Genomic DNA, 14,417 nt, shown 5'->3' on the forward strand with positions numbered 1-14,417 from the left:
GTGGTTTGGTGGGAAGGGATGAGTTAACCAGAGAGTTGTGGAGGGAATGGTCTCTGCAGAAAGCGGTAAGGGGTGAAGATGGGAAGATGTGGTGGGATCCCGTTGGAGGTGGTGAAAATCTTGTCTCCCTCAGACCCTGTTCGCCATCCCTGCCCAGCGTTCACCCAGCGGTATGAATATTGATTTATCTAACGTCAAGTTACGTTCCCTCACTCTCCGTCCCTTCCCTAATCACGATCCTCTTGATTATTTTTTACTGAATCCTTGTCACCTTCCCCTCAGCCAACAATGAATCATTCTACATTTCCTTGATCAATGTCTGCTTTGATCTGTCGTTTTCACATCTTACCCATCCCTATCTCGTTTCCCTCTCCCTGATTCCCAGTCTGAAGCAAATATTATAGGGGAGCACTGCTCTATAATCTTTGGTCTGAAGAAGGGTCTCGACCCGGAACCTCGCCCATTCCTTCTCTCCAGAGGCGCTGCCCGTCCCGCTGAGTTACTCCAGCACTGTGTGTCCCTCACTTGAATTACTCCAGCACTGTGTGTCTGTCCCTCACTTGAGTTACTCCAGCACTGTGCGTGTGTCCCTCACTTGAGTTACTCCAGCACTGTGTGTCTGTCCCTCACTTGAGTTACTCCAGCACTGTGCGTGTGTCCCGCTGAATTACTCCAGCACTGTGTGTGTGCCCCTCACTTGAATTACTCCAGCACTGTGTGTCTGTCCCTCACTTGAGTTACTCCAGCACTGTGCGTGTGTCCCGCTGAATTACTCCAGCACTGTGCGTGTGTCCCGCTGAGTTACTCCAGCACTGTGTGTGTGTCCCGCTGTGCGCCTGTTGCCCTGCAAGCGGCGGTGTCGCGGGAGTTGTTGCGGGGATAGGACCGTTGTTTGGGGGGTGAGCGGCCGCTGCTGTTGTTGCTGCCGTTGCCGCCGCCATGTTACTGCGCAGCTTTCACGCCGGCTGCAGCCGGACGCTGGGGGTTTTGCTGCGGCTCCAGGCGGCCGCTTGCTGGAGGCCATGGCAGCGCTGGGCTGGGTGTGAGGCCGGACACCGACACCGCTGCTACCGCCTCGACCACCGGCAGCTGGTGCGGCTGCGGGGCCGGGACACGGGCGCCTTCCTACAAGGCCTGGTCACCAACGACGTGGACCAGGTGGCGAGCGGGTCCCGGGAGGCCCTGTACTGTCACCTGCTCAATCTGCAGGGCAGGACCATGTTCGATGTCATCCTCTACAGGTGAGTGAGGGCACTGGCACTGGCTGCAGCCGGGGGACGAGTTGGACAGTTGCAGTTTGGTTTGGGAGCGAGGAGGAGAGTTGGGGAGAGTTTAAGAGCGAAGAGGAGTTGGGAAGAGTTTGGGAGCAAGCAGGGAGTTGGGGGGAAGTGTTTGGGTGTCCAGGAGGGGCATTGGGGACAACGAGTGGAGTTTGGGGTGAGGAGGGGAGGGTTTGGGAGTGAGGAAGGTTGGGGGAGAATTTAGGGCTGAGGAAGAGTGTTTGGGTGAGAGGAAGGGGGTTGGGAATATTTGGGGATGAAGATGAGAGTTGTGAAGGGTTTGGAGGGTGGTGGTGGTGGAGGGGAGTTTCGAATAATGTTTGAGGATGAGGTGGGTAGTTGGGGGTGAGGATGGGAGAGGGTTTGAGTCGTGATGCAGCATTATAGGAATTTGGTTAGGCTGCACTCCGAGTAGTTCTGGTTGCCCCAATACAGGAAAAAGGATAGGAGGCCTTGGAAAGGGTAAAGAGGTTTACCAGAATGATGCCTGGATTAGAGAGTATTGGCTCCAGGGACATGTTGGTCAGGTTTTGAATTGTTATCTCTAGAACGCCAGAGATGGAGGTGAAGTGTATGAAATTACAAGTATAGAAAGTATATTAAATTATGAAAGGCATTAGTTGGGGTAGACAGTCCTTTTTCCCTAGGATGTAAATATCAAATACAAGAGGGCATAAGTTTAAAATGAGAGGATTAAAGTTCAAGGGAGCTATGCATCACATTATTTACAAAGGGTGGTGAGCGCCTGGAACACTCTGCCAGGGTGGTGGTGGACGCAAATATGATAGTGGTGCTTAAGAGGCTTTTGGATAGGTAAATGGATAGGCAGGGAATGGAGGGATATGATTTATGTTCAGTAGATAAGAGATTGCAGTGGCTTTGTGATTGGCACAGACATTACGGGCCTGTTCCTGTGCTGTACTGTTCTATTCTCTTCCTTTTAAATTCCAGGCTGCTCGAAAGCCAAGAAGAGCCAACCATTCTCGTAGAATGTGATGCCACACTGCTTGATGATGTTCGAAAGCACTTGAAAATATACAAGATTAGGAGGAAAGTGGACATATCCCTTTGCCCAGATCTCTCCGTGTGGGCAGTACTTCCACCTGAAGGCTCAGCAGAAACTAGCAGTGACATAGCAGCAAATGGGAAGAATGTGTTGGTGTGTACACAGGATCCTAGAACTGATGCCATGGGATGGCGGTTGGTACTGAGCAAGGCTGTCAGTCCATTAGACATAATCCCCGGAAGTCATATAGGTGATATCCAGGAATATCATAGTCATCGGTATAAGATAGGTAAGGAGTGATCATGTGTCTCAAACTGAAACTGGTCTGTTCTCTGAGAAAGGAGACCTTGAAAATTGTGTTTTTTTTAATTTGGAAATATGACATACTGACAGATGAAACACTGACATATCTTCTGAGAATGAATTGATTATTTTTAACAAATGGAAACAGATTTCTACAGATGGAATGATTCATTACTGCATGCCATTAATAGAAATGGAATCTGTGGGCGGAGGAAATCACCTTTTGTGGATGTTGTTGAAATGTAAATAATTATGCCATTAGGAGTGTTGAGTTGAACAGCATTGTCCATTTAATAGGATTTCAAGTAAATATCTTTAAGACAATCTGAAAAAATTTGGATGCTGGAAATCATGGAATAAAAACATAAAATAACATATACACAGTAGATTAAACGAAATCTGTGGAAAATGGAACAAAACTAAAAAATGCTGGAAATAGTTAACATTTCCATCTTTTTAATTTTTATTTTAGCTTTCAACCTACAGTTTGTTGTTTTGATTTTCACTGCTCTGTAAGAAGAAAAACAAGAGTTAATGTTTGGGACCTGAAATGTCGACATAATTTCTCTTTTCACAGATGTTAACTGACCTATATTCCAAGCATTTACAGTATTTTACGAAAAAGTGTACAATCCATCTATTGTTTGCTTCTGAATTTGCATCTATGGTTAGCAAATTCATGCATAGTGAAATAATTGGAATTGTATAGTCATACAGCATGGAACCAGGCCCTTTGGCTCAACTAGCCCATGACGATTAAGATGCCCCATCCAGTCCCATTTGCCTGCGTTTGGCTCATATTCTTCAAACTTTCCTGTTCATGTACAGTTGCGAGTATCTTTTAAATGCTGTTATAGCACCTGCTTCAAATACTTCATTCCACATATCCACTACCCTTTGGATTTGGATGGTCTGGGGATGCAAACGTAGGGTTATGAAAGGAGACAAAAGACTTGAAATAACTGCATTTCTGGTATGATACTGTTAAAGATCACGTCCACAAGTTAGTACTTTTTACAGGCCTTCTTACTAAATGATTTGGAAGAGTGAATTGAAGGAATATTTTTATTCAGCCAATGGCTTGACTGAAAATTAATTGGTCACGTGGGAAAAATCAAGTCATGAGTGTTTTATTGTCATATGTACCGAAGGAACAATGAAATTCTCACTTGCAGCAGCACAGCAGGTTTGTAAACACAGTACGAGACCGATAATATAAAAAACAAGTATAAACAAAGACATTTCTATAAATAATTTTTCAAATCGCAACTTGTGCAAAAAACAAAACAAAGCCCAAATTCCCTATTGCAATCAAGACAGTTCGTTGTTCGGAGTTTAGTTGGTGTTCATGTCGTTCAATAGGTGATGGTTGTCGAGAAGAAGCTGTTCTTGACCTGGATGTTGCCGTTTTCAGGCTCATGTACCATCTTCCCGATGGCAGGAGTGAAATTAGATTGTGGCCAGGATGATGTGGGTCCTTGATGATGCCAGCTGCCTTTTTGAGGTGGTGCCTCGTTGTAGATCCCTGCGATGGTGTGGAGCTTGTTAACTGTGATGGACTGTGCGGTGTTCACCACTTTTTGTAATTTCCTTCATTCGTGGCATTCATTAGATATCTGCAAAATATGTTGATTATGTAGATCCTTCCAGTTTACTGAAGCCATTCATTTATCTTCGGATGAATGGCGTTAAGATGAGAGGCAATGCTGTGCTCTACAGTGGACCTGGTTTGCAGTGCTGCTCACTGTGCTATTTGTACAGAACTTCTGACAAGCATTTTAAGATAGTGATCAATGATGAAGAGAAATTGGTTGGCATATTTTATTTACCTAATCTGGCCTAAGGGATTCAAAATTAGAGTTCCTTAATGGAGAACAATTGGCAGCTGAACGCTAATTCATTGAAGATGATTAAGAATAAATGTTATGTTATATGGTGGTAATATATGCTGTCTTGTTTCATCTAAGGAATTGCTGAAGGTGTGAAAGACCTCCCATCTGGAGAAGCAATACCTTTGGAATCAAACCTTGTGTACATGAATGGGATCAGCTTCACCAAGGGATGTTATATAGGGCAAGAGTTGACGGCTCGGACTCACTACACAGGCGTAATAAGGAAAAGGTTGATGCCAATCCAACTGGACAGCCCCATGCCACCCGGCAAAGTTCCAGAAAAGGCGCAGATTGTTACTGAATCTGGAAAATTGGCTGGAAGGTTCAGGAGTTATGAGGGCGATGTTGGTTTAGCCATGATTCGACTGGCTTATGCCAATGAACCTCTTCATGTACTCACAGCAGGTGATGTTCGGGTACGGTTGAGAGCATCAATGCCAAATTGGTGGCCGAAGGATGAAAAGAATCAATAAAAATATATATATTTTGGATGGAGCACCTACATTTTGTTAATATTTTCAATACACTTATGAAATGTGTCAATTTTAATTTTCTTAATACTTCAATTTCACCTGTTTTTAACCTCTTAAGGTTTTCCACTTATTTTGTTGTGGATGTGCATCTACAGGAATCTTTAATGTTTATGCTGCATTCTTAAATTGGCTTTTGCATCCTTCATATCAACAAAAAAAGTAAGGTGGTCAGTCAGGAGATGTGGCCCTACCCGAAACGTCACCCATTATTTTTCTCCAGAGTTGCAGCCTGATTTGCTGAGTTACTCCTGCACTGTGTCTATCTTTAGTGAGGTGGGGGAAGTTGCTTTCATTAAAAAAAAAAATTAAATTAAGTCTTCCTTTGTAAAAAATTAATATTTTCATTCTCTTTTCAGACAGGCTCCGAATTTAATGTAATGAGCCAAGCAGTACACACATCAAGGTACAACACTTATTTATTAAAGTACACTTACAGCATTGGTCTGCAGGACGTTATAGTAACTAGCAGCTACTCAAACTGAATTACGTAAGCAAACTCCTGGGAATATAAATAGCATAGTAGGTGGAGCTACTACTAACAAGCATTACAATTGGTTCGTAGGAAATAACCAATCTACATCTTTATGGAAACAAAATAAAGCATTGATACGTGGATACATGGTGACTAAACTATATAGTAGCCGAAACGCTAATAATGCATATGGAGAAGTATAGATGGTTATACAAAATCGCCGTATCTAATGGGTGGCCTGCTCACCCGTCCGGCGTGTATGCGGTACGAATCCGCATCTCCTTTCACCCGTGAATGACTGGGGAGGGGACCGGGGTTGTGATCAAGGACAGCACCGGAGACCCGCCGGATGGAGGTGGTGAAATAGGCGAGCTGGGCACTGAAAGCCGTGGAGAGGCTGCGGGGGCCACAGTCTCTGGCCGTGGAGCAGTCAGCCCGGTAGTGGGGGGGGTGGGGGTATACAAAACACGAGACCTCTGTATATGGAATCGCAGGACATGGTTCCTTCACAGGACGATGTTGACGGTTGCATCTGTAAATGGTCCCGTCCGCGCTTACCACGTAAGTGCACGGTCCTTTGGCTGGGCTGTGGATGTGACCCAGACGGCCATAGCCCTTGTTAGTCTGGAGGTGAACAACCTGTAGAGAGGTTTAAGTGGCTTACTGGACTTGTCAAAAAAACGTTTTTGTGCATCGCGCTTGAATTGTAATTGTTTCTGGACTGCGGGCGGAGAACTGACCTGTGGCTGCAAAAGCTGTTGTGGTACAGGCAGGGCAGCACAGGTTTGGAGAGACATCAGTCATTGGGCTGGGGAATCCAGTATGGGATCCCTGGCAATGTTCCATAAATTGAGCAGGTCCAGGTAGACGTCAGATTTAGCAAGGTAAGAACGCTCCATTAGTTGTTTTGCACTTCGGACGGCTCGTTCGGCTAGTCCGTTGGACTGCGGAAACTCAGGGTTGCTGGTGATATGTTGAAAGTCCCATCGTTGTGCAAAGTTTTTGAAAAGCTGGCTGGTGAACTGACTGCCGTTGTCGGATAGAAGGCGTGCAGGGGAACCGTGCACGGAGAACTGGCGTTGCAACGTCTGGATAACTGCTTCAGATGTGATGGTTTGGAGTAGATTAATGTCAAACCAGCCCGAATATGAGTCGATGAGAACCAGATAGTATTTCCCATGCCATTCGAATATGTTGGTGGCTACCGGGGACCACGGTAGAGGAACCGGGTGGGCCAGTAAGGGCTGCTTCTGCTGAAGTGGCGTCAGGCTTTTGCAGATGGCGCAGACTTCAGTTTTGTCACATATGTACTTGGTCATACCAGGCCAGTAAAACATGCTCTGTGCCCGTTGTAAGGTTGCCTCCACAACGGGGTGGTCCCTGTGGACGGCATCGAAGCACTTGTCCCGGAGAACGACTGGGACAACTGCTTTGTGACCCTTGACTATAATCCCGTCCTGTAACACCAGTTTGTCGCAAACCAGGAAGTATGGGTGGAATCCGAGCGGGGTGCTGTGTTGTTTATCTGGCCAGCCACACTGGATGACTGCATACTACAGATTGTAAAGTCTCGTCAGCAGCCGTGTGCTCTGCCAGGCTGCTTAGGCAATCAGTGGGAACATACGATACCGTCATTACTGAGAACTGGTCCTGTTCAGAGGGCTGTTGTTCGCTGGTTTTGCGTGGGGCCCTTGATAGCGTGTCAGCTATGTGCATGTGCTTTCCTTTTTTGAAGACAATGTTGAAATCAAAATGCTGCAGCTGCATCATCATCCGTTGCAGGTGAGCCGGAGCGGAATGAATGGGTTTATTCAAGATAGTGACCAGCGGCTGGTGGTCTGTTTCTGCAGTCACAGACCTCCCAAAAATAAAGTCTTTGAATTTTGTGCAGGCGGAAACCACTGCGAGCAATTCTTTTTCAATTTGGGCGTAACGTTATTCAAAACGATGTTCTGGTCTCCAATTGGAGGCGTGGCTTCGTATCCCACTTCCGACACCATGTAATGAGCCGAGTCATACACACATCAAGGTACAACACATATTTATTAAAGTACACTTACAGCATTGGTCTGCAGGACGTTCTAGTAACTAACAGCTAGACAGACTGAATTACGTAAGCAAACTCCTGGTAATATAAATCGCATAGTAGGCGAAGCTACTACTAACAAGCACTACAATTGGTTAGTAGGAAATAACCAATCTACATTTATTACTCATCCTTATTTGGCCTATTTGTTAATAAAGCACATTGTTCCAGTAATCTCCTACAATGCTCAAGTTGGGAACTGGAATTTTGACAGTGCTGAAGGAACAATGAACTATTTGCAAGTGAGGTGTGCAATACAACTTTGAGAAATGTCAAGTAATGGTGTCCTCATGCACTTGAAGACTTTACTCATGTTAAGTTGTAGAAGTCAGTATTCTTGCACAATCACCCTTGATCCAAACATGTCTTTGATAGTCTTCAGACATTGCACCCAATGCTGCAGAGTGCTTTAATAGATTTGAATTCATTTAATCTTTTCACTAATGGCATGCTCTGATATTTTAGCAGTAATCTCCCCAATAATACCTGTCAAAAACATTTGTAAGGTATAGGATGAGATCTTATCCTCTAATAGAGTAAACTAATGCATTTGTGTATTTTGCAGAGTTTTCACAGTATTTTTCCTAAATTCCAGTGGGCTATTTAAACTTAATTTGAAGCAAAAGGGCCATTGACCTGATTTGTTTGACTGCTTGGGTTGAGAAACTGATTTTTTTTTTTAAACAAACGTAAATATGAGATAAGACCTTGCAGATCAGGTAAACATTTCAAACAAATTATTTCTGAACAATGGTCCGAATATGGAAAGCTAGAAGGCACAATATTGTCATATCTTCAATAATATGCAGCACAAAAAAATAGACCTTTTGGCCCACATTGTCCATGCTGACCCTCACTTAACCCATTTACCCACAGTAAGCCCATATCCTATGCCTCTCCTATGCAAGTACTTGTACATGTCTCTTTTATCCGCCTCTGGCACCTCGTTCCAGATATTCACTTACATCTGTATGGAAAAATTTGCCCTTCAGATCTATAAATTTCATCCCTCTTTTAAATTTGTGGCTTCTACTTCTACACAGTTCAGCCTGGGAAAAAAGATTCAACTTCCCTGTTTTTTACGTCTCTCCATAATCTGCCTTCATATTTGCTCCTATATTTCCTATCTATTCCTGAACCCCCCCCCCCCCCCCAAACCCACTGGCTATTGGGGAGGGGCCTATAGTATAACCCCATCATAGTGACTGCATCTTTCTTATTCCTAAACTCTACCATATTGCCTTACTGGTTGAGCCTTCCAGGATGTCCTCTCTGAGACTGACATCTTCCTGATCAGTGGTACAACTCTCCCATCTCATTTTCTTGTTGATATGAAGAATATTAAAGCTGATTTCAAGAATATAACTCACAGCCTAGATCACCTTCATCTAATTTCCTGTGTCTATGTGGATTCCAATGACAGTAATTTGTGACTGAATTTAACCATTTCATTTTGTAGTTGAGGCTACAGAAACAAAACTGGAATGGTGTACAACATATTCCAGCATCTGGACTCTCTTGCCTTATAACTGGAATCTGATTACCAAAATATAATTAAAACTCTGAAACCAAAGATGTGGCATTGTTCATTGAGATTACCTTTTGGCTATTTGACAATTATAGTGTATTATCAGTCTAAAAATAGGTTTTCTACCATACAAAAGTAAAACTTTCAGATGTTTGATAGCTTGAAATAAGTGGATGATGTAGCGTACCTGGACTTTCAGAAACCATTTGATAAGGTCCCACATAGGAGATTAGTGGGCAAAATTAGAGCACATGGCATTGGGGGTAGGGTGCTGACATTGATACAAAATTGGTTGGCAGACAGGAAACAAAGGATAGGAATTAACAGGCCCCTTTCAGAATGGCAGGCAATGACTAGTGGGGTATTGCAAGGCTTGGTGCTGGGACCACAGCTATTTACAATATACATTAACGATTTGGATGAAGGTATTAAAAGTAACATTAGCAAATTTGCTGATGACACAAAGCTGGGTGGCAGTGTGAACTGTGAGGAGGATGCTATGAGAATGCAGGGTGACTTGGACAGGTTGGGGGAGTGGGCAGATGCATGGCAGATGCAGTTTAATGTGAATAAATGTGAGGTTATCCACGTTGGTGCCAAAAACAGGAAGGCAGATTATTATCTAAGTGGTGTCAAGTTGGGAAAAGGGGAAGTACAATGGGATCTGGGGGTCCTTGTTCATCAGTCACTGAAAGTAAGCATGCAGGTACAACAGGCAGCGAAGAAAGCTAATGGCATGTTGGCCTTCATGACAAGAGGAGTTGAGTACAGGAGCAAAGATATCCTCCAGCAGTTGGCCAGGGCACTAGTGAGACCACATCTGGAGTATTGTGTGCAGTTTTGGTCTCCAAACTTGAGGAAGGACATTCTTGCTATTGAGTAAGTAAGTAAATTGTATTTATATAGCACGTTTAAATCAACTCGCGTTGAAATCAAAGTGCTTTACATAAAATAAATAATAAAATAAATAATAACGTTTCCGTACGTCCATAGAAAAATTAAAAATCAGAAAAATGACATAACATTATAGAATTCAACAAGTATGTCCCCCCACAACAGAATCAAAATTTTCCACTGTGGGGAAAGGCAACAAAAAGTTAAGTCCTCTTCCTCTGTGAAACACCTGAGGTCAGGGCCTATTTGTGGCCTCCACAGCCAGTCCAATGTTTTCAGGCCCTCTTTGCCGGAAAGCTGGAACGCCGGCGTCGGGTAAACACGTCTCAGCGGCTTGGAATGTCTGGATGTCTACATTGAGGGAGTGCAGCGTAGGCTCACGAGGTTAATTCAAGGGATGGCGGGACTGTCATATGTCGATAGATTGGAGCGGCTGGGCTTGTACACTCTGGAATTTAGAAGGACGAGGGGGTATCTTATTGAAACATATAAGATTATTAAGGGTTTGGACACACTAGAGGCAGGAAACATTTTCCAATGTTAGGGGTGTCCAGAACCAGGGGCCATAGTTTAAGAATAAGTGGTAAACCATTTAGAATGGAGATGAGGAAAAACTTTTTCACACAGAGGGTTGTGAGTGTGTGGAATTCTCTGCCTCAGAGGGCGGTGGAGGCTGGTTCTCTGGATGCTTTCAAGAGAGGGTTAGATAGAGCTCTTAGGGAGAGCAGAGTTAAGGGATATGGAGTGAAGGCAGGAATGGGGTACTGATTATAGATGATCAGCCATGATCACATTGAATGGCCTACCCCTGCACCTATTTTCTATTGTCCATAAATGAATTAATACTGGAATTGCTCAGCCAGTGGAGTTCCAGTTTGTACTAAACAGAGGAGTTCTGCAAAGTGTTCAACAAACTGCACATCAGTCTGAAAAGGGGTCCCAATCTGAAACGTCACCTACCCATCTTTTCCAGAGAGGCTGCCTTCTCCAGTCATTTTCTTTTTGTAAACCAGCATCTGCAGTTCCTAGTATTTACAAATAGCTACGTGGGAGAGAAGAGGAGTGAGGGTTATGAGGGTGGGGATGGAGCGGAGGGAATGGGTTGTGGGTTGTAAGGGGAAGAGAGGTGAGGCTCATGGGGTGGAGAGGGAGCGTCTAAAGGGAAGGGGGGGGTGAGGATTACGGAGGGGGAGTGGGTTGTGTTGTAAGTAGTGAGGGGCATGAGGGTGGCGAGGGAGGGGAAAGGGGAGTGAGCGTTATGGAGGGTGGAGAGGGAGTGGGTTGTGGTGGTGGGTTCTAAGGGGAAGGGGGGAAATGGGGTGCGACATTACGGGTGTGGAGTGAGTGGTTTCTAAGTGGAAGGGAGGTGAGAGTTATGGGAGTGGGGAGGGGGTTGGTGGGTGGGTTGTGAGTGAGGTGGGTGTAGAGGGAGAGGAGCGGGTGGGTTGAGAGAGGTGGGTGGAGAGGGAGAGGGAGCGGGGTGGGTGGGTTGTGTGCGGTGGTGATGGAAGGATTGCAGCAGGACGGGCAGCACAGGGCTGTGGCCAAAGATCCTATAGCTATAGGATCTTTGGCTGTGGCGGTGGCGGGCTCCAGGGCGGGCGCGGGAAGGTGCGCGGGTTACGGCTGGGCGAGGCTTGGCTGCACAATGTGCTCCTCGGCTAGTGGGGACCGAGCAGGTGAGGAGAGCGGGCAAGGTGGTGGCGAGCGCCTGCACACCGGACCCCCCGACTCGCTGACGGGTGAGTGAGTGAGTGCTGTGGTGGTTCGGGGTAACTTCTGAATGATTTTCTGAGAGGGTCCGGAGAGTGAAATTGTCTTAAAATCGGTCTTCTTTAGAGTTGTTGCATGTCCGAGAAACTGTTGCACTTGACCAGCAGGTACGAGGTTGTAGCAAGTTGTGGAGGGCAGGGGCAAGATGGGTGAGCAAACTGACTCCGGTATGGTGATACATTCATGCTGAGGAAGTGAGAAGGAGTTGGTAGTGTGGGGAAATCGTGGTGTTCCGTGTGACTGCAGTGCTGAATCCTGCAGGTACGTTTCTTGTCCGGTGCCTGAGTTAAGGACATCTCCACACGGCAGGTGCGTGGCTTGAAGTGGGACGTTCTGTTACATAAGAGTTGTTATAGTCCACATCGAAGCCAGTCACTTCGGCCAAAATTGGAGAAAGCATAATGCTGTTTCACAAATACTTTAATAATTGACCTTAAAAGAAAGAGATTAGAGAGGTGACCAAAAATTAGCTTGAAAAGTGTTTTTTTTTAAAGTAAAGTTATTAGGAGGGACCTGACGGATGTAGTTCCAAAGATTGCTCATAATGACTAGAACTGAATCATGTTTTATACAAATGGAATTAGAGGAGATTTAAGATTGGATAAATGTACAGACCAGATTAAGGATCCTGTTTGGATGGACCCAGGGGGGACTCAATTTAGGAAGCGGAGAAATAATGGTCGAGGTGGACAGTGTGTAATGTTATACACAGGGGACATTTTGTATTGGAGTTTATGGAGGATGGTAATGTTATACACCTAGAAGGAGGGGAGACAGTTTGAAGTGTGACTAGAAATGTCCTGCTTGGGGTGAAGCAGCTAGATCTGCAATATCAGCAATGTCGTGCATCAGTTCCACAGACATAGTCCAATGCACACAATGGGACAGAGGTGAATCGGACAGCACCCAAGCTTATGGAAGGACTGTTCAGAAGCTTGATAACAGAGGGGAAGAAGCTGAGTGTGGTGTACACTTTCAAGCTTCTGTACCTTCTGCTGGAATGAATATCTGGGGTAGGACAAGTCTCTGATTATGTTGGCTGCTTTTCCAAAGCGGCATGAAGTGTAGATGGAGTCAGTGGTGGGAGGTCTAGTTTGTGTGATGGACTAGGCTACATTTATAACTCTTTGCAATTTCTTGCCGTCTTGAACAGAGCTGTTCCCAATCCAAGCTGTGATGCAACCCAAAAGTATGTTTTCCATTGTGTATCTGTAGATGTTGGTAAGATTAATTTGAGATATGCTGAATTTTCTCAGTCTCCTCAGGAAGTACAGGTGTTGGTGTGCCTAATTGGCTGTCGCAGTGACATGGCTTGTCCTTGACAGATTGTTGATAATATTAACGCCAAGGGACTTGAAGCTCTTAACCATTCCCACTTGCTGTTTTGGGGGATGTACTCCACCATACTTCCTAAAGTATTAGCCATCTCTTTTGTTTTGCTGACATTGAGGGAGATTGTTATTGGCCTGACACAATGTTTCTAAGTTCTCTATCTCCTTCTTGTACTCCATTCTGTAATTGTTTGCGATCACACACTTGTTGAAAATAAACATATTTTGTTTATTTTAAATGTGGGCAACATCAGAGCCAGTTCACTTTACATGAGAGGGTGATTGATAATGTCATTGAGTTGTGCTTGAATACCAATCCTGCTCTTAACGTTAGCAGGAGCAAGGAAAGTACATTGTTGGAAAATAGTGCCACTGTGGAAGATCTTGATTAATGATCTTGATTAAATTGTGCAGCAAGCTCAATGGGCTGAATGGTCTACTTTTAAGTTTATTGTTTCTGGACACTAAAGACTTTTACACAGTTTCTAAACAATTTGTTAATGGAAGATAAAGATTTCTAAATGTCCTCAATGTTTTAACCTGGCAAACGATTCGCGGCTACATTTCTAATTTGATATCTGTCCAGATTATGAACAGTTGACATGAACGGATCCCAGCAGTAATCTGGGCCGAAACGTTGCCTATTTCCTTCACTCCATAGATGCTGCCTCACCCGCTGAGTTTCTCCAGCATTTTTGTCTACCTTCGATTTTCCAGCATCTGCAGTTCCTTCTTAAACAGTAATCTGGGGAGGATTGGCACTGTATTTTCCCCAAATTATTTACCCAAAAATGTAGTTACATAATATAGTGTATAATCTTTGACATTCTATTTCCCAAACGCTTCGATGTTTTAATATTGAAAGACAAAAATAACAAATCTAGAGACTAGGAAGATTGGCAAATACTAAAACATTTTTGAAACTAAATTAGATATTGCTGGAAACACTCAGCACATTAGTTCGATTCCTCAAATGGTTGTTGCCGTTCGATGGCAACCCTTTATTTTTCAACGGGTGCTGCCCAATCAATGGATAGTGGTTCCATCATATTAAATTCCCACGTCCGAGATATTTTGGTGCTGGTAATCATGGATATCAACCCACAATTTTCACACAAAGGGTGGTGTATGTGTGTGGAACAAGCTGCCAGAGGAGGTAGTTGAGGCTGGGACTATCACACCATTTAAGAAACAGTTAGCCAGGTACATGGACAGGACTAGTTTGGAGGGAAGTGGACCAAACGTAGGCAGGTGGGACTAGCGTAGCTGGGACAGGTTGGCCGGTGTGGGCATTTGATATCTGTCCAGATTATGAACAG

At 44.6% G+C, this 14,417-nt stretch overlaps 2 protein-coding genes across 2 annotated transcripts in view; both read left to right on the forward strand.

The window, feature by feature from the left end:
• The first annotated feature begins 894 nt into the window (after window positions 1-894).
• On the forward strand, window positions 895-4,977 carry iba57 (iron-sulfur cluster assembly factor IBA57). The gene is made up of 3 exons (XM_055663704.1): window positions 895-1,241; window positions 2,232-2,575; window positions 4,557-4,977. The coding sequence occupies exons 1-3, from the start codon at window positions 940-942 to the stop codon at window positions 4,952-4,954; spliced, it is 1,044 nt and encodes a 347-aa protein (XP_055519679.1). The 5' UTR covers window positions 895-939; the 3' UTR covers window positions 4,955-4,977.
• A 6,651-nt stretch (window positions 4,978-11,628) lies between these two features.
• Window positions 11,629-14,417, forward strand: part of LOC129714093 (meiosis-specific coiled-coil domain-containing protein MEIOC-like) — a 44,195-nt gene continuing 41,406 nt past the window's right edge. Inside the window, exon 1 of the mRNA XM_055663587.1 lies at window positions 11,629-11,736. The gene's annotated coding sequence lies outside the window, so the exon portion shown is untranslated. The remainder of the gene's footprint in view (window positions 11,737-14,417) is intronic.

The sequence above is a fragment of the Leucoraja erinacea genome, chromosome 2 (genome assembly GCF_028641065.1).
Source record: "Leucoraja erinacea ecotype New England chromosome 2, Leri_hhj_1, whole genome shotgun sequence".
Taxonomy (NCBI): Eukaryota; Metazoa; Chordata; class Chondrichthyes; order Rajiformes; family Rajidae; genus Leucoraja; species Leucoraja erinaceus.